The sequence below is a fragment of the Netta rufina genome (genome assembly GCF_964035555.1).
Source record: "Netta rufina genome assembly, chromosome: 5".
Taxonomy (NCBI): Eukaryota; Metazoa; Chordata; class Aves; order Anseriformes; family Anatidae; genus Netta; species Netta rufina.
In genome coordinates, this window is record NC_140128.1 from 50,966,156 (window position 1) to 50,989,209 (window position 23,054).

The window sequence follows — 23,054 nt, forward strand, 5'->3', positions numbered from 1 at the left end:
TGTGATGATGAGAGAAATAACATTCGTTTAATGAGCTCTAGCCTATTGTTTCTCTGTTAAAAAGACATGTCCTTCTAAATAGATGAATATAAACATACCTTTAAAAAGGTACTCAGAATATTTGCCTTGATAGGACTTAAATTATCCAGTGCTTTAGTGAAGGTGTAAATCCTGGGAACCTTAATGCAGATAAACTTGAATAAACAAGATCGTGTGCCCTCAGGCTTTTCAGAACAGAGTATGACTTAAAATATGCATTTTTGTAGGTCCAGGTGTTTTATAAGACAATTACATAATATCTACATTTGTTTTTTCATAAAACAATGCTAACAGGGAGATGGTGGGAGGGAAGAAGCAGCAGTTTCTTTTAAAAATGAATACTTCAAAATAATACTACGTATATTGATGTAATTTAAACACCGTTCAGATGGAAACTCAGCTTCAAAATAGTTTTTTCTTTATCATGAAGTAATGGATACTTCTGTGTTAGACATACTTTTTGTGATAAAATTGGAAATGAAGAACTGATAACTAATCTTGCCTTTGTAAAATTTACCAATGAGACCTTGAGCCCTTGTTTAATGCAAGCCTTTATGCACCTTTATGGACCTTGAAGTATGTATTCAAAGTACAAGCTGCTTTAAAGTTGCCTTACTGGAAGTGGAAGTAACAGATTTCCAGTGATTAATTCCCCCTCAGCACAGTTAAACAAATCTGTGTTTGCTGTGCTGGAGGTGGGAATTAAATATTATTATTTTTCAATTAAATATTACAGCCAGCATTACCTGAGCAAAAATATAAAATAATTACTCTCATAATTAAGGCTTAGTTTATTATTTTTTTTTTTTAAGGAGCTTACCAGCTAGTTGAGACTTAAACACCAAATCCATGCAATGTTTTTTGAAGTTTTTTAGTAGTTTGTTTTTAAGTGCAGTTTTTGGTAATTATATGGAAAAATTAGGTCCTTCTAATACTTGTAGATTTGTGTGTTTCAGTTCATACGTGGTGAAAAACAACGAAAACCTTCAGTTGTCTTTTCCACTAAATGCATTATGCAAGTGTGTGTGTTTCTATGTGGTAGGTATGATGCAGAAATCTTACATGGATGATAGTTGCCTATCTATAGTGCTCCCTAAAAAGAAACTCATAGACATGAGTAACTTGCACAAAAATTGAGAAAAGGCCACTATTCTCATTTCTTTTTAAAGTGTTTCTGCAACATTGCTGAATTCCAGTTGAGTTGGCAGAATTTGTTTTCTCAGATTTAACATTCTGGGAAATATCTGTTGTGTTTTTCTTACCTTTTTTAAAGCAATAATTCAAAGTTTTTAGGAATATGAATAATTGAGGTGTGCTATCTTAACAAGTAATTGAAAGGAGGATGTTTGCAGTAAAATAAATTGAAGAACTCCTTAACATTTTTATTTTAAGAGGTAAATACTGCCGAAATGCAAAAATAAATAGATGAACCATGCTATTTAAAAGAGGATAAGTCTCTTCAGATCCTTCCTTTTGAATCCTCAGAGTTTACTGACATTTGCTGACTGAATTTAAATGACTAGCTTTTATAAAGGTCTTTCCACCATATTCCGCATATATGTATAAATATGGAAATATGTAGGTACCAGTTTGGTCTTTTGGTTTCGATTTACTGTTACGGTTTGAAGGCCTATAGCATCAGAGGACTGCACCATATTTTTTCACCAGCACTGACTTTGCTTTATATGAGGTAAAAGTACTAGGGTACAATCATTTATGTTACTACTGATCTTTAAATCCTGCTCAGAAAATAACCTAAATAGACCGTATCAGTATAGTGAGTAAAGGCAAGTTGGTGATCTAGCTGGGAAGTCAACTTTAACATCCTAAACTTTGGAAAAAACTGATTGTAGACATGAAAGTTTTCTACCAGCCCCACAATTGCGAGCTTGATTTGAAAGATTTGTATTGAAGTTCACAGTAGTCATCTCACCTTCTACCATCCCTGGGTTTCACTGATTTAAAATAGCATTCTTGTTTTATATACTGTTTTTATGAAACTTACGGAGGGTATCCACGGTTATCCTGGAATGTAATTGGGAGCTTAGAAATTATCATTAGAGGAAAGTTTGTGAAGTGGCAGATAAGTATCTTTAGACAGCTCTGAAATGAGGATATTAAACTTGTAAACCACAGTCATAATTTTACTTCTGACTTTGACAAATGAATATATGCTAACCACTCATCTAACTATTCAGAATATTGTAACACAACAGATGTATGTACCAATAATTGTGAACAATTGTTTTTACTTGAAAAGATTCAATAGTAGTAGATTAAATCCTTGTTCTCATTAGGTATTGAAGCTTCTGTACTGTTTTTCAACTGGTTCTTTCCACGTTGCTAGCCTTTATTAAGGTTACTGATATTAAAGTGTAGTTTCAAGTGTCCCTAAAAGCTGAAATGTTTTGAGAAATGTTATTCGTGTGCTTGGGAGCATAGCCCCTTTCTCTACTTTTTATTATAGGGTATGTATTTAAACTAACAATCCGTATTTTACAATATAGAATTTATTGAGAAATTTAATAATAAAACTTGAATGTCTAGTTTTAGAAGCATAAATAGAATAGCGTATTGTCTTTATCTCCAAAGGCATTATATTGTACTTCTAGCAAGCGCACCGACAGAAAAACAGCGACTAGAATGGTGAGTATAATGCTTGCTATTTTAAAGCAACAACAAAAAACCAACAAACAAACTGTCATACTTGGATTCAAAGGGAAATTTAGCCTATCTTTTAATGAAAATGTGAAACTTCACTGTTACATACCAACTTCATTTAGTTTTATTTCTGAAAAACAATAAGATGAACTAGGGAGTAAATTGGCTGAATTTTGCTTCTTTACAACGCTGCCAGGTTCACTTTACAAATCCTATTTTCTTAAGCCTTATGCATTTTAATTAACAGTGTGACTAGGTCTGTTTTCAGTCTCTAGAAATGAAGTTTCCTCAAATCAAATATATCTCCCCCCTTTCTGTTCTTCTTTTTTATTAAAGAAGATTTAACATTCAGGTATTGGAAACTTCCTCATCTCAAATTCAACATCTAAAGCCAAAAGAATATTGGAGAAATACCTGGGAGTTTCTTGCTGCCTGCTTGTTACTGATGTGTTACCTCTTGCTATTTAACTCCATTTGTAAAAAGGAGGCCATATGCTTCAGGGCTTTCTTAAGGCTGCTTTGCATTATTTTTATAACATGCTTATTTGGCTTATTGATTTGAATTAATCTGTCATCTATAAGTGTGTTAATTTATTTGTAGTTTCAAATACTTCAGTAAACAGTGCTGAGGATTTTTGCTTGATATAAAGTTAGATGCTTCTATTTCATATTAATGAGAACTTGCTAATAAGTAACATTTATGCAGGGTGGGATTGGTGGAATCAAAAATCCGTATTCTAGTTGGAAACCTGGAGAAGAATGAATTCATTACACTGGCTCATGTGAATCCACAGTCATTCCCAGCACCCAAGGAGAATCCTGACAAGTAAGCAAAACTGTTTTCTCATGTAACGGTGAGGAGCTTGCTTTGCTAAAATGACAATACATTAATCAATAAACAAACTTTTTTTAGTCTTCAGTGGTTTAGTTTTTAGGGAGAGCATCTAATGTCATAGAGTATAAGATGTTCTAAAGGACTCTTTGTAAAATCAGATGTTCTTCTGTGTAAGAATGTTTCTAACCCAGAAAATAATTCTAAGGAAATAATGTTATTTTTCTGATAACTGTATTAATTGCATAATTGCTAATAATACTAACTCCTTGTTAGCTACTGCTACTTAACTGCTGCTGTTTGAGCGTCTCATATTGGTTGGTATGACAGTTCTAATTACAAGGCAGTGCTGAAAATCGAGTAGAACATCAGGCATAGTAGAAGTGAATCTTGAATAAGTACGTATGATGTTATTAAATTTAGCAGTTTAGATGCATTTAAACTTGGTAATTGCTGATGCTAGAATTCTTACAAATTTGGGAACAGTGCAGAGGATACCAAGCACTTCAGATTGTTTAGAATTGTGTTTGTTTTTCCACTCATTTCCCCTTTAGCTCCAAAACCTGTGATCACTGTTATGAGTGGGAGGAGCAGCAGAACACTCCTTTTTAAGACTATTTTCCATCTAGTGTTGTAATTATCTTATAAGGATTCACATTCTTTTATGTGAATTGTGAGAGTGGGGAAGTAGGGAATATCTGAAAAGCCTTCTTTACCATCTACATTTTTTCTCCAGAGATAAAATGCTTGATATGACAGTATGCTGCTACCTTATAAATAAATAAATAAAAACATAAGTTAAATTTGTTCCAAGTGCAAATCAGCAAAAGCAGGTAGTAAATCTTCAGCACCATTTTAATGGGTAAATAAATGCTGTATGCATAATCAGACTTAGTAGCTCTTATTTTGGAGGGCTTGATGTGTGCAAGCCTTTTAGGAAAGGTTATTTTCCCAATATCAATAATTATATTTTTTTCACCTGCCTTTCTAAATTTGTTCATTAATGGATTGGGAAGTGGGATAGTTCTGAAATAGACTTACAGGGAAAATATGTGTAACTAAAACATAAAATGTCTTCAGCTGTTCATTTTCCATGTATACTATGTGAAGGTGAGCTGTCAAAATGAAGTGCTTCTTACCTGAAAACTGCACTTTGCAGTCAGTTACAGCTGAGAAACTTGAAGAGAAGTTTAGGTGGCAATATTGCAGTTGTTTAGTTGGGAAATGCATAAGTATTTTGACTTCAGGATAAGATACTGAAAAGCTGCTATTTCCTATACAGTTACAATGGCTAGTTGGAACTCCTGTAAATGAGAGAATCAATCTGCAGAAGCACAATTAAATGAAATCATTTACTGATAATTTTAGTTCATTAAGTTTGGGAAATAGATATGTCTTTTTTTGTGACTTTTCTGCATTGCAAATGAAAAGGCGAGGTCATCAAGTTAACTTCTGTTTCTTGCCTTTTTATGCCTGGTTTCCCAGTGCTAATGGAGCAAAAAAACAAAACTAGCTATTGAAGCAAATAACTGCTAGTTTATTCAATTATTCTGTCAGAACTATGACTGTTTAATATAAATTTTCGCAGGGAAGAATACCGTACAATGTGGGTGATCGGGTTGGTGTTTAAGAAAACCGAAAATTCTGAAAACTTAAGCGTTGATCTTACTTACGACATTCAGTCTTTTACAGACACAGGTGAGTTTTGTATTCTAGATGTTTGGTTATTAAGCTTGTTTAATGCTGTTGGTTTTGTTTCATAATCTAGTCTTTCAGTAGTAGAAGTGTATCTAGACAGAGAAAAAGATTCAGGTAAGGAGTTAAGGTGTTACTTAATGAAACACATATTTGATAATTTTTAATACTTCTAGACACTTCAGACTACTAATTTTTCTATTTGTTTTAATTAAAATTGATTAAAGTGAACACAAATCTTTCAGATCTCAGTAAAATGGTAAATTATATTGTGATTTTTGTTAAGCAGACAATTCGATATCATATGGAATCAACTGAACCTAACCTAATTATGACGATATGTATAGTTTAGGTGTTTTTATATTTGGTGAAACTGAATTTAACAGTGGGTTAAAACTAGTTATCTAGTAGACTCTAGAGTAAAATGGCTTTTATTCCATGATATTTCATACTAGCTAGTTGGTTCCATAGGTTTTAGTTTTGAGTCTTAACACTCAGTGTAAGAAATATTTTGACGATTTTTTTATGTTAAATTTTTGATTCATGAAAAATCACTTAAAATGTATGTAAGAAATTTGTAAGGCATTTGTAAGGAGTGAATTGGTAACAACTGAAGAGTGTGGCTCTACAGAGAATAACTAAGGAACACTGCCTTAGACAGATTTATCTCTTTAAACAAACTGCAATTAAGATCCAAATATTATGTGTTTACAGAGTTAAAAGAGTAGGTTCAAGTACTACATAAATGCAAGCTATCATCTGGATTTCTGAGACTTGGTGAGACTGGAAATGAGGAAACGTGTAGTTGAGCATGTGCTTTACTTCCAACTTAGATTATCTTGACATAGTCCTGGACTTTTTAAAGCATTTTCCTAACGTCAACCCAATCATTTTCTGTTAAGTTTTCCAGCAGTTGATGGAAAGTGAAGAATATCCAGTGAAGAATATTCTGTAGTCCTCTTTACAAGCTGTTTAATGTGAGATTTTTATATCCTGTCTGCTGACATAACTTCTACTGGGTGTAAATTCAGTAATTTGGATTGTGACAACTTTGTATTTTATATTTCTTCCCTTAGAAGGAAGGAAAAATGTTTTCAAGAGCAGACATAAATCAGATGTTTGTGTTGCATCTGATCTAACATAACCAAGATATATTTAAGATCTGTATACAGAAGAAAAGTAGGTTTCTATGAGGATGTCTTATTTTCTATCTGCAGTCCAGTTGAGATGAAATGAGGAATTGTCTTATGATCTGTCACTGTTAAAAACTATTTAAAAATACAGTTTGTCTTTTTTTTTTTTTTTTTAAAGCAAGTCATGTGTTACTTGTGCTGTCAGTGCTGCCATAGTAGATGGTTTACTTTTCTGCTCCAGAACAAGGAAACAGTATGCCTGTTCCTGAGGGTGACAAATATTCTGTAACACAAACTGTTTCTTCCTGGGCAGATAAGTGGACTTTGCAAAATGCTTCAATACATATTGATGTTATTCTAATTCTGCAGTTTATAGGCAAGCAATAAACAGCAAGATGTTTGAGATGGATATGAAGATTGCTGCAAGGCATGTGAAACGTAAGCAACTTCATCAACTGCTACCTAATCACGTGCTTCAGAAAAAGAAAAAGGTAAACTTGATTAATACTTGAGAACAGCGAAGAAGAGAAGCCATTGGGAAATGATTCCCAGCTTTTCAGATTTACTAACCAAAGAGCTTAAGTCATGTTTTGAAAGCTTAGTTTTACTTTTATGAGCAATATGATCTTGTTGACTCTTAGCAGTGTTACTGGATGCACTAAACGTTACACTAGATTTCCCAGAATGTCAACACTATGGATAGTATCTTTGGCTCTGTTTATACAAACGGATTTGTATTTTGTTTTAGTACGTTTCAGGTGACAAAACATTAAGTAAAGCATCTCTTAAAGTAATGCATCATGAGAGGGTTTTTGTCCTTCACTGATGTTCAGCACTGATTTTCCAACTGTCTTAAGTTCAAATCAGTCTCTAACTTCTTTGTATTCATTATGTTCTTTCAAAAATCTAATTTGTGGGGTACATTGCTATCAATTTTGAAGTTAGTGAAAGCAGTATCTGTAAGCCCAGAAGAAAAAGAAACTTGAAATAAAGCCAAAATTACAGTCACTAAATATAGTAACAGTTTATCTTCTATTTTTGAACATCATTGGTTAAGTAGAATCTTTACCTGAATTGTGAACATAGAAAATATAAATGCTTATAGCGATGTGATGGAGGGTTATTTACATACAAAAGGATTTGAGAATTGTCCCTTTGAGTCTTGCATTTTTTAATGCTCGTATTTTCAGGTTTCTTCTAAAAAATGTACTTGCACAACTACGTTCAGTGCACACATAGATGCTTACTTAATGGTGGAAGTTCACCCTGTTAAATCACCTCTCATTTATTTTTTCTTCACAAAAGTAATGGATAGTAAGTTTGCATAACTGAAATATTGTGTCATTTTAATCTCAGTTGATTTTTTAAGTGTTTAGACTAACGTGATTTTCTTTCATCTTGTGGATGGCAGCATTCAACAGAAGGGGTCAGATTGACAGCTCTGAATGACAGCAGCCTAGACTTGTCTATGGATAGTGATAACAGCACGTCTGTGCCTTCACCTACTAGTGCTATGAAGACGAGTCCATTGAACAGTTCTGGAAGTTCTCAGGGGTAATGAAAGCTTTCAATCTTGACTCAACTTTTTTTCCTGAATTGTATTAAAAGCATAGCAAATACTGCATGCATGAGATACTGCTGTTATTTCAAGGTGTAAATGTTCCAAATTGGAACCTTCAGGCATCTGTCTTTCCAGTTTGAATGCTAGAGTAGGACTAAATTTGTGGTATGGGGAGCATAGCATTAGACTTCAGTTGGGGAGTAGTTTTAGGGTTGGGTAAATGAGTGTAGAAAAGGTGAAATAAAAACTTGGGGGCAGTTTAGTAACAAGGCTGTGAGAAGTAGTGAGCACGAAATTGAGGTGTGAGAATGAGGAAGATCTACTTGAGTTGTTGATCAAAACGTCAAACAGTAGTGAAGCACAGGCTTTCTGTCTGGGAAATGAGTAGTGCTAATTCTATTACTGATGGTATTAATGCAAATCAAGCTTAGGAATAAAATTTACCCCTGTATTTTCCAAAATGTGCGTGCTAATGTTTTTAAACCAAAATTTTATGTTTTAAGTCTTTAAATTAAACTTAGGATCCCATTCAGTTGTGCAAATCTGACTTTGAAAATTCTCAAGTTTGTCTACTTGATGCTCAGAAGTTAATAACATTGATTTCCTACAGTTGTGCAGTATTAAGTGTATATTATTGGATATTTTGAAGGGTAAAATACTTCAGTGGAGTTGCTCCTTTTTGCAAGTGCTCTTTTAGTTGGACTTTCTTGGTAAATTATTTTCATTACTTGATGCCGTTGACTATGCTATTAGAGCAAGTCTGTATAATTTCCAAGCATGATACAAGGTATCATATTCAAAGTAAAACTTGCCCCATATTGTTTTTTAAACACATACTGCTACCCTATTTCATGAAAAAGAAATAAAAATTACTTTATCATTTGTAATCCTGAGGCTTTGCTCAGGATGTCCATATTATAGTCATAACTGAATGGGTAGATTGAAAACAGGCTTTCTATTCTCGTCCTTCTACATTGTTCTTGTTCCATTCTTTGGGGAAAATAATTGTAATATTTCTCCCTGTACCTCATCTAGTCAGACATTGTCTTAATTTTAGCCTTTTTTGTTTTTAATGCTACTTCTTACTCAGTTAAAAAGCTGTCTCTGAAGTGATTCCAATTAAATATCTGAAATAGTTTCTGTTGCTTAAGTTTGATACTAAGTTGACAACTTACTGCTTAAGTTGACAACACTAGTTTCTGTCTTCATACTATGACATAGTTTTGTGTTGTGCTCTGTATATGCATAAAATTTTGTCAGCTGTTGTTACTGGCCACACATATCATGAAAAGCGGATGTCACCATAGGCATGCTTTACTTATGTTCAGTGTTCTGTCTTTTTCTCTTTTAGCAGAAGCAGTCCTGCGCCAGCTGTAACGGCAGCATCTGTGACCAACATACAGGCTTCTGAAGTCACTGTGCCACAAACAAATTCCAGTGAAAGCTCAGGGGGTAAGGCAAATGGCATAGTATGTTGTTTCTGTTGATTTTTTTTTTTGTAATATGCTGTAATGAGTTTTCCTTGATATACAGATTAACTAATATTTTTAAGACTCAGAAAATCATGGTGGAAGATTTTATGTAGCAATACTTGTTTATTCTTACAGATCTGTTTGCCATTCACACTAACAATAAAGTTTTCCATTGACCTAATGCAGAGGATGTTTACAGGTCAGTTAGTCTAATGAGGAAAAAATATCCCATATCTAAGTCTACAAGAGCAATTTTTGCATTTATTTTTAATCCATTTTATAGTTAAATCCAAGAGGTGTTTCTTTATTTCCTGTAAATAATTCTCCTGTATTTCTCCTCCTGCTTCATGAAATGGATTCAGGGAGTGAAAAGGCTTCAGATATAAGCAGAGCACGTGCTCTTTAGTGATATCTTCTTAAATATGTCTGACTGTGCATGCTGCTTTATTCTCCATATTTTCTACAAGGAAAATAAAACTTACACTTGTGAAAAGAATAGACGTTTTAGTGACATAACAAAGGTATCTGGTGAAAACTTTTACTAACAAAGTAGCTGACTTGCTGGAATTTTAGCTGTATACATGGCATAAGTCAGAAATAGATGCAGAAGGGGACAGACCAGTTAGCCTTTCAAGATGAAGTCTCTCCTACCTCAGTCTCAGACATGTAGGATGTCTTGTTCTTTTCAATCTTTTTATCCTGTCCCAGGTGTATCAATATGAGTAAATGTTTTCATGAGCACTAAATGTAGTTCAAGTGACATGAATGTTTTTGGATTTGGAAGCAGAAGCTGTTCTTGCATTTTGATTAATAAAAAGCAATCACATGATGGTGGTTAGTGGGGTGAAAAAAAATTGCAGTGTAACTTTCTTTTTTTCTCATCCTGGGGTTGAGAAAAACATCCTATGTGCACTTACTGGTCTCAGGTAGGCCTCAATTGATGGGGTATAGCTTTGTCATATGGAACATTTTTCAAAAGGGTCTAGAGAATGTCAGATGTTTCTTGTGCTCCCTGATGACTTGATATCCATAATTGCATGCTCTGAGCCTGAGCAATGATAAGGTTTGTGTAAAAAATAAATAAATAAATAAATAAAAATAAAATTAAAAACAAACAAAAAAAAACAGATTCCTCTTGGATTTGATAAGGCACTCGCAGTGAATTAATTACAGAAATAATAAAACTTTTTTTGGGTACCAAGAATAATATAGCTATATTAGCACAAAGCTCCATCTGGGCTACCATATACTCTGCTGTTTAGCAGGGCTGATTAAACCTAGCAGAATGTCACTGACATGGCTATCCTGTGTCTGGTGCATGAATTCTCTTTCAGAATGAAATTGAAATTAAACCGTGCTGTTCTAAATGGGATGCTTTTACTACTAATTGTATCACTTCCTTGAAGCCTACTTGATAACAGTGGTTTTGAATAGCAACCCGAAACATCAGTGATTGAATTGAAATGTTTGTCAAACATAATCTTGCTGAAGCTTTTAAAATTATTTACCCATAGGTACTTCAAGTGAAAGCATTCCTCAAACTGCCACACAACCAGCCATTTCTCCACCACCAAAGCCTACCATCTCTAGAGTTGTTTCCTCAGCACATTCAATAAATCCATCACCCAGAACTTCAGGAAATCTTGCAACAAAAACACCTAGCCCTGTCACAGCAGTGAAAAGGACATCTTCTCCTCATAAAGAAGAGTCTCCCAAGAAAATAAAAATTGAAGAGGTATTTGAGGTTTTAAGATTGTAACATAGCAGTGTCCAAAATTTTGAATATTCATTTCCGCTGCAGAGTGCTGATTCTCATATTTCAGGTTTGAAATATTTTGTTAAGTTGTGTGTGTGCATTTCCTATCAGATTGCATAGCTTCTTTATGTATTCAGCTTGCTTAGGTGTTAGTGTTGTTTTTATTATGCTGATACTCTTAATGTGACACATTTGCTGCATTAGCACAAATATATGCTAAATTCTTATCCTAAAAGCAATTTTTTGAGTATAACATGTTAATTCTTATAATTAATTCAGTCTGAAAACCCTTCGACCTCTTATTTTCTTGCTTTTCTTTTTTACTTATGTTTTTGTTTCTTAATAGTTTCTTTTTGCTTACATTTCAGCAGGATGAAATAAGTGAAGATTCTAGCTGTATAGATGTGAATGAGCATGAAAAAATGGAAACTAAGGTATGTATGGCCAGACCATATAATTTTGTCTATATTAATTTGTACTCCTTGTGAAAGTTACTGTGTTTTTCCCCTATTTATCAGGAATGATTGTGTTTGTAGATATAGTATAGACTCTCCACTAAAGACATCAAAATTACATGTTCCTTTTCAAAGTGTTTGTTAATGAATTGCAGTACATTACTTGCCATCAGGCTAACCTGAGCCCAAGTCCATGGTTACAAAAGATAATGATTTCTTTGGTCATTCACACCATACCACAGCAAAAAAAAAAAAGTTTTCGTTCATTTTTTTTAGGTCAGAAATATGTCTATATGTCTTGCTTTGCCTGCAGTCCAAATTCTATGTATGTTACTCAGTTAAAGAACATGTCCTGTGCATTTGGGATTTTTGCACTTCAGGCTGAGAGTCCAGAAGCCAGGTGCTAACTTGTTCACTTCTTAATTTTTGGGGAAAAAAAAAAATAAATGGTAGTATATAAAGTCTTCTACAATATAGAAATTATTTAATGCAGTTATATCAAAGCCTTTGGGGACTTCCAGAGAACCAACCATGCGCCTCCAGTATATTGTAATTTAGTAGGCAATATTTTTGCTTGCTGGTAAGTGAAAAGGGTAATGGTGTGTTCTTAGCCTTATTCAGCATTTACAGGACAACCAGGTGATCAGATCCAGTCATGTTTATCCAAGGCAGGTCCTGCTTTACAAACCTGGTCTCTTTCTATGACAATGTGACATACTCAGTGGATGAGGGGAAGGTTGTGGATGTTGTCTACCTAGACTGCAGTAAGGCTTTTGATACCCTTTCCCACAGTATTCTCCCGTAGAAACTGGCTGCTCAAGGCCTGGGTGGGTCAATGCTTCATTGAGTTAAAAACTGGCTGGGTGGTCAGGTGTCTTGAATGGAGTTAAATTCATTTGGAGGCTGGTCACTAGTGGTGTCCCCCAGGGTTCAGTAATGGCCAGTTGTCTTCAATAGCTTTATTTAGCCTGGATAAAAGGAGGCTCAGGGGAGACCTCACGATTGGGCTCTTCTAAGCACCAACAAGGGGAAGACAAAGGAAACTGGCCTCAAATTGTACCAGGGGAGGTTTAGGAGAAATCTCTTTACTGAAAGAGGCATTGGAAGAGGCTGCCCATGGAAGTGACTGAGTCTCACCATCCCTGGAGATCTTCAAGAAATGTGTAGAAGTAGAACTTAGTAGCATAGTTCTGTGGTGGACTTCAGTGCTAGGTTCAAGGTTGGACCAGGTCTTTTCCAACCTGAATGATTCTATGATTCTATAGAAGCTTATACTGTTTTTACTGGGCATGTTGTGTTACTTTTGGAATACTGCGGAAAATATGCCACAAAATTAAAATATTTTGTAATGCTTAACTGCTTTGGTTCAGTTTCCCTGTGCTTCAGCGAGAAATCTTACGTAGTCACCTTGAAATCTCTTTGAACTCAAGACAGGTTAAGGCAGAAATGCACATAAGAATTTAATCCTAATGTCCAAAATAGATTCTCTGGGTACAGTTCACTATAAAAGATATAGGTAATCCTGTTAGCTTTTATTGTAGTCTCTTCTAAATCTTATGTCCTTGAACATGTATGATAGGATGTGGACAAATGAACTTCTTAATGAACACAAACATACATTTAATGGAGAAAAAACGTATGTGTGGTTGATTCTGTGGTATAATTTTAACAGGTTGTTTTTGTTAAAAGGAGAAGGCCCCACTGTCCTGTTCTAGCCATTAAGACCTACTGTTTTACCTGAAAAACTGTCTCTGACAATCATCTGGTTATCCAGAAAGCTGATCCAACCCACTAAAGTAGCAGGAAAACTATTCTGGCAGAACAGTGAATTTAGCCTTATACTCCTTGTCAATTTGCACAGTAACAAATGCAAGCCATGTGAATCTAAAACCACAGTATTTATTTGCAAATCTTCTTCCCTCCTCCCCCCCCCCCCCCCCCCCCCCCAAAAAAAAAAAAAAAAAAATTGTAATGTCCATAATCCTTCTAGTTGAACACTAGAAGCAAGGACAGGAAGATGATGTTCTGTGTAGGGACTTAAGGTAATTGGGCACCTATTTGGTCTGTACAGCTCAGTATGTGTGAGGAGTCGCTGCTCCAAAATTACTGAGTGATGAAGTTGATGTTCATTTTTTGAAACAAGAGATGGTTTGTCCTGATCTTCAGCTGTTTATGAACGTAGTTCAGTGACTTAAGCTTAGTTCCAAACCACTGAAGGAGTTTACTTAATTCAAAGGAATGGAAAAGCGGTTGAATTTGCAAGAAATTCAGTAATGTTTCACATGGTTGTCTTTGATACTACAACTTTAATGAGTTGAATGACATGTAATGGTCTTCCTGTAAGATTCTGTATAAAAGGGATAGGTGGTTAAACAAGCAACAAATGAGAAGTGATGTATCTTGTGTTGATACTGAGTTCCTAGTGGGCAAAACATTTAGTGTGGTGATTTCTGTATTATAATAAAAGTGTGGTTATCAATGTAGCAAGCACTGATACTTGCCTTTTTTCCTTATGTTGTGTATATATACAACTTAAGGCATTCTAGTTAGTTAAGTTCAGTGTATGTAGCTTTAGAAGTACAAATGGTGTAACTGTGATGCTTTTTTTTTTTTTTTTTTTTTTTTAGGAGCAACTCGAGACAGAAGTGAATGTTAATTCCCAAACAGAAACTCTTCAGACAACTTTACAAGCTCCTCAGGTACTGGTTTTAAAACCTATGCATCTGTTTCTATTGCTCATCTGTGCTGAAAATATAGAAGTTAAAATGAGTCCAGATGTTAAAAACAAAGAATGTATAATTTTTTAATATAAACCAATTGTATGGAAAGTTGCTTGTTGTTACTGTCACAATTTTTGTGTTTTAGATGGTCATTGATCTTATTGAATGTGCATTGTAGCTAAACATGTATGGCTTGCCATACAAACTGACCGAAGCTGGATTCGCTCTTCTGAATTGTGCCTTCAAAGTAAGGGGCTCAGTTTATTCCTTTGTGCTTTGCACATCACAGAATAATCTTTCTAGCAAAGAAACAAATGCTTTAAATAGCTGCCGCTCAGATATCCTGGTAGAGGCTGAGAATTGTCTGAGATGTTAACTTCAGATCCTGATACTTGGTATGAAGGGTGAGAGAGAGGTTCTAACCTGATGACCCAGCTGTGTTGATTCACTGTACGTGTTAGGAGTGTAAGGAGCATTCTGTGACATTCTCTTAAACTTACATCCCTAATATTGTAATCACTTCTAGAGAACATGTATTTACTGGCATTTTTAAGCTTCTGTTATTGTCCTGCCCATTAAAAGTTCATTGTCACAAAGCATTATACGCATGCTTCACTCATTACACGATGTGTAGTAAAGGTATTGATTGAAAATGGAGGTGTATTGCAATAGTACTAATTGTATTTGTTGTTAAGCTTTTTGAACTACATGAGCAGTACTAGATAAAGCTACCAAAATTGTTTAATGGAAACTGTGGATGTGATGGTGGGCACTTTAAATTAGTTCAGGAAGATTAATTTCTTTAAAAGATCGTGTATTATTTTGCGTATTGTTGAGGGATAATTATTATATAAAGTTAAAAAGCTTTTATGAATTGAGTAGTTATTACTGTAGCAAAGGTAATCTGGAAACTACAGAAGTATAGTGGACCTTTTCTGTCACTTTTCCACTATTTTCACTGGCTTTTAGAGCACTGCTCATGGTGCAGGAGATGCTGACAATGTAGGTCAGCATGAACCAGACAGTGGGCTCCAGGGTACAGGGGGGTAGGTGGGGAAGGAGGGATATCAAAGCTATTTTGCTCTGAATCTTTGTTGCATTGTGCTTTGCTGTCATATCAGTCAGTGCGTATTCAGCTAATTCCTTAATGAAACAGTTAAGAGCGGTCATTTTAATGCAATTTTTCCCATGTGTAAAATTTACTTAATACTAATTTTGAACATCTATGACATAAAACACTTTCTGATAAATCATGGGAAGTAATGCATAATAACCAGATTATTGTGATGTCAACATGCAGGAGTGGAGGATAAATACTTAAAAACAAAACAAACGGAAAAAAAAAAACGTGAAAATAGAGGCTTCCTAATCCTATGAGAAATTAATGAATTGAATATTGTATTCCTTTTCTGTGTTTTCCTTTATTTGTCAAACAGGATTTAATTCTTTCAAGTGAGACAAAACTGTTCAGATTATTTTTTTCAGTGTGAAATTCTTATCCCTGTCATAAAGTAGTTTTAGAGTTCATCATACCTTTTCTTTGTTAATCTAAATCATCATGAAAAGTTAGAAGTCTAGTCATTAAGAGTTTTTAAACAGGCACATTTTTTAAAAGATGCATTTTGTGTAGGGAACAGCTTTTCGTCATTCATCTGTAAAGTGGTGGGGTTTAACACTAAATTACTCAAAGCAGTCTTTAAATATTGAACATATACTATCTGATGGACATGTCATCAGTTAAGTACTCTTATTATGTGGGTTTTGTTTTTATTATAATAGAGGTTTTTAGTAGGCTCAACTTTATCCACAGCACTTCCCAATTTCTTGCAGTTGTGGAAAAAGGAAATGTACACTATGAAAGAAAACTACATTTTTTTTTTTTAAATGGCTGTGTTGGTAAAGGAAATATCCTGCTTCTGTATTTATAGTTTATAATTATTCTTATTTTGGTGCATTCTGAATTACTGTTTTAAAGATTTATTTTGTTTTGAAAGTTAGTGCCAATTTCTACAACATTTTCCTTTGTATATTTACAAAGTTAAAATACAACCAAACTTTTTTTCTTTTCATTTCAGAAAACACCCAGTACAGACCTTTCAGATATCCCTGCTCTCCCTGCAAATCCTATTCCTGTTATCAAGAATTCAATAAAATTGAGATTGAACCGGTAAAAACAACCTCAGGGGTCCATAAACAATATCTGCCAACTCAACCTGTTGTCTTCTAATGCTAGAAAAAAAGGAGAACAGAGGGTGCAAGACTAGAACATGATCGGAAATGGATTTAGGTATATTTTGTGCACTTCCCTTTCTGGGCTAAAATCACCACTTGATTGGAAGTCCAGGTTAGTATGTGAAGCCAGGAGTACTATTAATGTGTTAGCAACAGTTGCATTAAATATTTCAAAGGATTACTGCCTTTAAAAACATGAACACTATTTGTAGCCATATTTGACATTCTGATTGAATTTGTTTGATGCATTGTTTCAAAATTGAGATAAAACTGGCATAAGAATCCCTTGAATGCACTTTTATGTACTTTTTTATTGGAGTATGACTAATTTTAGATCTTCAGCTGATACGCTTTCGTTTTATTGAAGAATCTCTTCAGTACTAGTAATCTGCAAATTGGGCGACGTTCTATGATATACTGTACATTGACAACAAAGTGTATAGTATAACTAGTTCAACTGCCATCAAGCAGCAGTAAGCCTTTAAAGAGAGGAATGTCCAATCTTGAGGTAATAAGACATACATCGAGAAAGTAATTGGGAAGTTTTCAGTATTGGTGGGATATGATTAAGATGTGGTTTACTTTTATTTATAGGATTGTTTTAAGGTGCATACAGATCATCAATCAAACAGCAAATAAACTTTCCTTTGAGCTAATCAAACTCCTTATTTCCTTTTTGAACCTTTTATTGTATTTCTTGGGAAAAGCTTTTGCATTTAGTGTTGGGGTTTTTATTGCAGCTTGTATGCACCATATAGGACAATAGTTATACAAAATAAGAACAAGCCAGACCCTAATACTGCGTTTTTCCCCCCATACGTAATCACAATACCTTGTGGCCTGTAGGCACAAATTCAGAAGTTTGTCCCATCACTAAAGCGTTTAAGTAAATGTGTGCCTGTGAAATATAACACCTGTCTTGATGGCCTTCGAATCACTAAATATAAGATGATTTTTGTACACTCCATAAAAGTTCTGTATGCGTGAAAAAGGTTCAAATTTTAAATAAAAGCAAAAAGTTTTTTCCCAGAGGATTTTAACCTTTTTATTTTTAGATGGCTCATCAAAAATGGTTTTACATATTGAACAACATTGAATTTTTAAAAATCATATTTCTAGTAAGCACTTGACATCTAGTAAGCTCTCTTACTCCTAATTTTTGTTCTGTAGTCGTATCAAAAAGATAAGTAACTACTTTTTCTTTTGAACGAACTGAATCTCTCATGGCAAAGAACAACAGTATTTGAGGAACATGAGGGATATCAGCAGTAATACCAGATGTAGATAACAAACTTCATGTTACTATTTCTTAGTCTGAAATATGTGGGATGTCAAATCATATTTCCCATACTTTGATTAGCATGTTTTATGAATTCCCTTCTCTCATTGTGCTCATCCTATTTACACGTGCATCTTTCATGTTAAAATTAAATTACTTACACTCTTCCCCTTATCCTTCTAAATTAATTCTCCAAAGTCAGAGTGTAGCTTATCTTTTACTTAGGCTGTGCAGTAACTGAAGGGTTTTTTTTGCCATTTGTCTAAGATGTCTAGTATACAATACTTCTCTTTTCCTTGCCCTGTGCAGCCTGCTGTCGTCCACCCCAAAAAGAAGGTTATATTAACAGTTGAAGTGTACAAGGTGTCTGTGTATTTTGTGTAGCTATGGAGTTTAGATCGAAATTGCCAGGCACAAATTTAGTCTTGTCATTTTGTTTACACATCAGAAAGTCTTTTTCATTTTATTAAACGTTTCATGTAACTGCACCCAAGTTTTGCCAAGCTGGAAACTTGGAACCTTTCTGTATAGTGACTTTTTAATTCTAGTTTTCATAACCTGGAGATCAGACTGTTGCTTTCGCATGATGTACGTAGTGTCTCATGACTGGAGTTTGCTTTGTTTTATAGTATCTGTACTCCTTGTATTTTTCAAGAGCTATTTTGTAAACAGATGATGTATTTCTCCATTGAAAACACAATAAAAAACAGCACAATCCCATTGTTGCCTGACTTTTCTGAATGTACAGAACTGGTTTCACTATGAATTTATACTTGGCTCTTAAGTTTTCTGCTAATACAAAATACAGTATGGCCTAGGAAAGTCCATAAATTTTGTAAATAAGCATGATGTTAGATGTAGGAAGTAACACTTAGCAGGATGTTGAATTCTAGCCTGTGAAAGGGAAAGGTTGTGGATTGTGTAGTGGGCTGGAGGTTGGAGGGGCAGAGTTTATTGCCAAAACACTTTAACAGCACCCCTTCCTTACTTTCTGATTCGGACTTTCTCTTAACCTGATAATATGAGAAGAAATGTGCATACAATCTTGAGCTGTATTTATTTTCCTTAGAATTTTGAACTGTTTTTAAATAACTTCAATGGTCTTGGTATTTTACACTTGCTTTTCTTGCAAGTGACTATTTATGTCAGCAGATGGCAGTATTTCTCTTCTTGTCAAACAGTTTAAGCTTGCCTTGAAATAAAAGTAAAAAATAACAAATAACTGTGCATCACTTGATTGATCTTTGTATCAGCATGAGCCCAATCCTCCAAATGCTTGATGTGAGTAACTTTAAGTAGCCCCCTTTTGACTAAAATTTCTTTAACTGCTAAAACCACTGATGATTACGGTCCTCATATTATAATTACCCTGCCTAAAACAATAGACCTTTGTGTTGTGTATATTTTTCACAGCATGCAATTGCTTGTCTTGTTTCAAACAGATTCATCATCTTTATATCTTGCCCATCTTTTCTCCCTTTCATCACAGCTGATGTTATTTATGGCTTTAATTCCTCTTCTATTTTTTCCAACCAATAAAAATCTGAAAGTAGATGTACAGATTGCTGTTCAGTGCTTCTCGGGGTACTGGCAATGGGCTTCTGTAAGTTTGTTCTGAGTTACCTGTCATGAACCTACAAGAGGTGGAGTAAGTACATGAATTCATGAAGATCTCCAAATAAGACATTGACAATTACTGTTGTAGCCGAAATAATTAACATTAATAAGCCATGGTTCTAACAGATGGCTTTAGACATGCTGATTTGAATCAGACTTCTAAATTGATGAGTATCAGCTGAAATTGTGCTTCCTTGCTGTAGGTAGTGTCTTGGTGCATTGTTTTTCTTTATTTGAAGGTAAATTTTTGACACTGGTAGTATATGTGGGTAGTAACTGAGTAGTGGTGACTATCAACTGATGTTAACCATATCTTGGTAAACTTAGAGATTATCTCCTTAGAGAACCAATTTTAATCAATGATATAAAGTTAAAACTGAGTTTCTCGGCTTCTAGAATAGTGGAAAATTAAGAGTATTGCAAGAATATGCTAGATATTACTGAAGCCACGATCTATGCCTAAGTGCTAGAAAAACCTCCGGCGGTAAATGGGAGGCAGAATATTATTTTTGTTGTTTTTGAAAGTTGCATGTGTTGTTATAAAAGACAGTTCACATGTTAAAGTGATCCTGGTTGTCTTATGTAACTTTACAGACACACTAGTCAAGTAGCTTGGTCCCTGGCAGCATTGTTGCTGGACAAAACTGTCACTTAAAAATGTGCAGGTCTTGACAGTACATTCATGAATGTCTATGCACAGAATGTTAATTATGTACTTGATGGATTTAATTTTTAAAGATTCCAATGTTCAAACTGGAAAAACATCAGTAATAAACCATTTTTTACTTTACTTGAAACATCTTAGTGGAATTAAGGATCTGTTTAATAGAAATATAGCATCTTGCATTTGTTGATAGAGGCAGATGCAGTTTGATACGTCTACAAAGTTCAAACTAATAATTTGAAATATCTACAAACATCAAACATCTGCTACTACTATCACCAAAAGAATGCAAACTTTGATATCAAACTTCAGAGGGCACATTTTATTATGAAAAAGATAATAGAATGAACCACTGCTGCATGTCCCATCTGTTTTTTGGATATTTAAGCTCTAATGATTTTTTTTTTTTTTTTTTTTAAGAAAGCTTTGGCATATTTCTATTGTTCTGACTAAATTCTGGAATGCTATATTTAGCAGTGGTGTTTCTTTTCCTTCCACGCTTAGTAACTGGTTGATTTATTATTCAACATGCCTTTTTTTTCAATGACCTCAGTTATGACTTCTGTATTGTAGTGGAATGTTTATTAAACCATTAATGCGACTGTCCTGCATACTTTATTCAATTTTTACCTCGCAAGCTGTAATGGTACTGAGTTTAGAAAAGTCAAATATAACAGGTTCCTAATAGCTGGAGGAGGAAGAAAAAGACTTAATGGTATATGCAGATATATTATCAAGCTTGGTTTTGAGGTTGATTTCTGTCTTTAAATAAGAACTTGAATGCAGGCAAGTAATAGGAAAGGATAAAGAGAAAAATTACTATTGATGCATGGTTATAAAAACTCCAACTTGTTGGCTAAATAAAGCTGCATTTATTTATTTAACTTGAGAAAATAGCCAATGCATTTAAACTGCCCAATAATAACTATGGCCCACACGGATACTGGACAGCTTACAAGTTCAAATGTCTCGTATGTCTTTCTTGCAAGCTAGCATATCTTTAGGGGTATGTTTTATGTTCATCTTTTCAAAAGCAAATTTCTTAAATAAGGTTATTTAAGTAAATGCTTTACATGCTTAAAAATCTACACTTAAATTTGAACTTTTCAGTTCATCTAAGATTATTTCTGTGATGTTTGCTTCCTTTAATGATAATATACTAACCTGGAGTGGATAAAATTAAAGTTGAATGGAATGTCTGGTCACATACCCTTCATTGATAAAAACATTTCAAATGGTGTAAAATAGGACTGGGAGGGGGGAGCTTGATGTTTCAGAAATATTTTGTCTTTTTTTCCACCCTTCCTACCGTACCCAATAGAGAAACTTGATTGTGTTTTTTTTTTTTTTTTTTTTTTTTTTAATTTATTTTAAAGTAAATACAGTAAACATGATGCTTCTTGAAACAGCATGTGAGAGTTTTGAGCTGCAGCTTCTGCTTCAGATTTACTGAAACCTTGCCCTGCGTGGTGTCTGGTGCTGTGTGCCTTCCAGAAATCTGGCATGCGCATTGTCCTTGTTTGCGTTCTCAGTCTGCAGTGGAGCTGTTAATAAAGAGATTGATGATAAAGTTGTCGAAAAGAGACAGTTGGACAGGACTGCTCGCCATGAGTGACAGAGGGCATGCTCTGCCTTCACAGCCAAGAACGTTGCCCCCAGCAGAGAGCTGGCCATGCCTGGACGCTGTGCCAAGACTGTTCAGTGCGTGGCGAGAGGAGTCTGCAGTTTATACGAAGAATTTCTATTAGATTTTCAGCTTGCACTCTTAAAGTAAGATTTCCTTTATTTAGGATCTTCAGACAATTTCTTTTTTAAATTATGGCATTGAGAAGAAATGCAGCTTCAACAGTGGTATAAAGGATAATGCAGCTAAGTTGAAATTTTTGTGAATAATCTGTTAGTAGGGCTTTTGAAATGTTTCATTGTGGACTGGTTCAATGATGTGAAATAGAGATCCCTTGTTCTTAAAAACAGTTTTTTTTTTTTTTTTTTTTTTTTTTTAATGGGGAATAAATGCATTATTCATGTACTTGATCTAGATATTAGTTTTTGTAGGAATCTCCCTGCCAAGATGTCATAAACTTGATTCAACTCAGTCACATGGCTGGAATAAGAGAAGACCAGAATGATGGATGGAAGCATTCATTGTCTCGGCGACAGTTTATCATGTATAATTTTTATCCATCACAATGTAAGAAACAGTAAGACCGACAAAACACTTGATAGTTTGGGCCATCTGCTCATGCAAGATATTAAAGTTATTAGTGATTATTCCTACTGTTTATCTTCATCTAGAACGGTGTGTGGATTTTCTATACACTAATGACCACTCTGACCACCGAATATAATTTCTCATCGAGGAGTATTTTTTTTCCCCTCACGCTATCTAGTCTGTATGTAGTGAGACAGATTCTTACAGCTCTGAACAAGAGCAATGACTTAAAAATCAGTTTCAATAGCCCACTTTTTTGTTTTGCTTTTGAATGTATTTACAAAAGGAAGATTAATCATTTCCATCTGATGACATTTTAAGTGGTGGTAGATCATTTTCTGTGGATAAATTTTGCAGAGCTATTCCCTCGGGACATTTTGTTAACTGTGTTTTTTTTAATTATTTTTTTAACTGGATTGAAATATGTAGTGGTTTACCAATTAATCTACAAACTCTTTATATATATTGACATTCTTAGAAAAAATTAAAAAAATCATTTTCTGTAATTCTTTGACACTACCTGGATATAAAACTGTATTATAGTAATTGCTGGGAATAACCAAATGATGAATTGTCTAATGTGCTTCCAGTAGTTGATGCAAGTACAAGGAGTTTCTTAAGTTTTACATTTTGCATCTTGCCAGATCTTTTACTTTTGTTCTTTTTAATAAAATCACAAATTTTAGGTTTGTTTTATGAAACTGCAGGTTTAATTCTGGAGAATCT

At 34.3% G+C, this 23,054-nt stretch overlaps 1 protein-coding gene across 3 annotated transcripts in view; it reads left to right on the top strand.

Annotated features, from left to right (window-relative positions):
* Positions 1-19,317, top strand: part of PAPOLA (poly(A) polymerase alpha) — a 43,020-nt gene extending 23,703 nt beyond the window's left edge. The window contains exons 13-22 of one of the 3 annotated variants that reach the window (XM_084287773.1): positions 2,632-2,685; positions 3,407-3,526; positions 5,121-5,230; positions 6,730-6,851; positions 7,772-7,914; positions 9,273-9,373; positions 10,908-11,128; positions 11,521-11,583; positions 14,232-14,303; positions 16,400-19,317. In XM_084287773.1, the coding sequence (XP_084143899.1) occupies positions 2,632-2,685; positions 3,407-3,526; positions 5,121-5,230; positions 6,730-6,851; positions 7,772-7,914; positions 9,273-9,373; positions 10,908-11,128; positions 11,521-11,583; positions 14,232-14,303; positions 16,400-16,495 (1,102 nt within the window). In that variant the 3' untranslated portion in view covers positions 16,496-19,317. Of the gene's footprint in view, positions 1-2,631; positions 2,686-3,406; positions 3,527-5,120; positions 5,231-6,729; positions 6,852-7,771; positions 7,915-9,272; positions 9,374-10,907; positions 11,129-11,517; positions 11,588-14,231; positions 14,304-16,399 lie in introns of those variants that run through there. The other 2 variants (XM_084287775.1, XM_084287774.1) reach the window with 2 other exon arrangements.
* Positions 19,318-23,054: the final 3,737 nt, after the last annotated feature.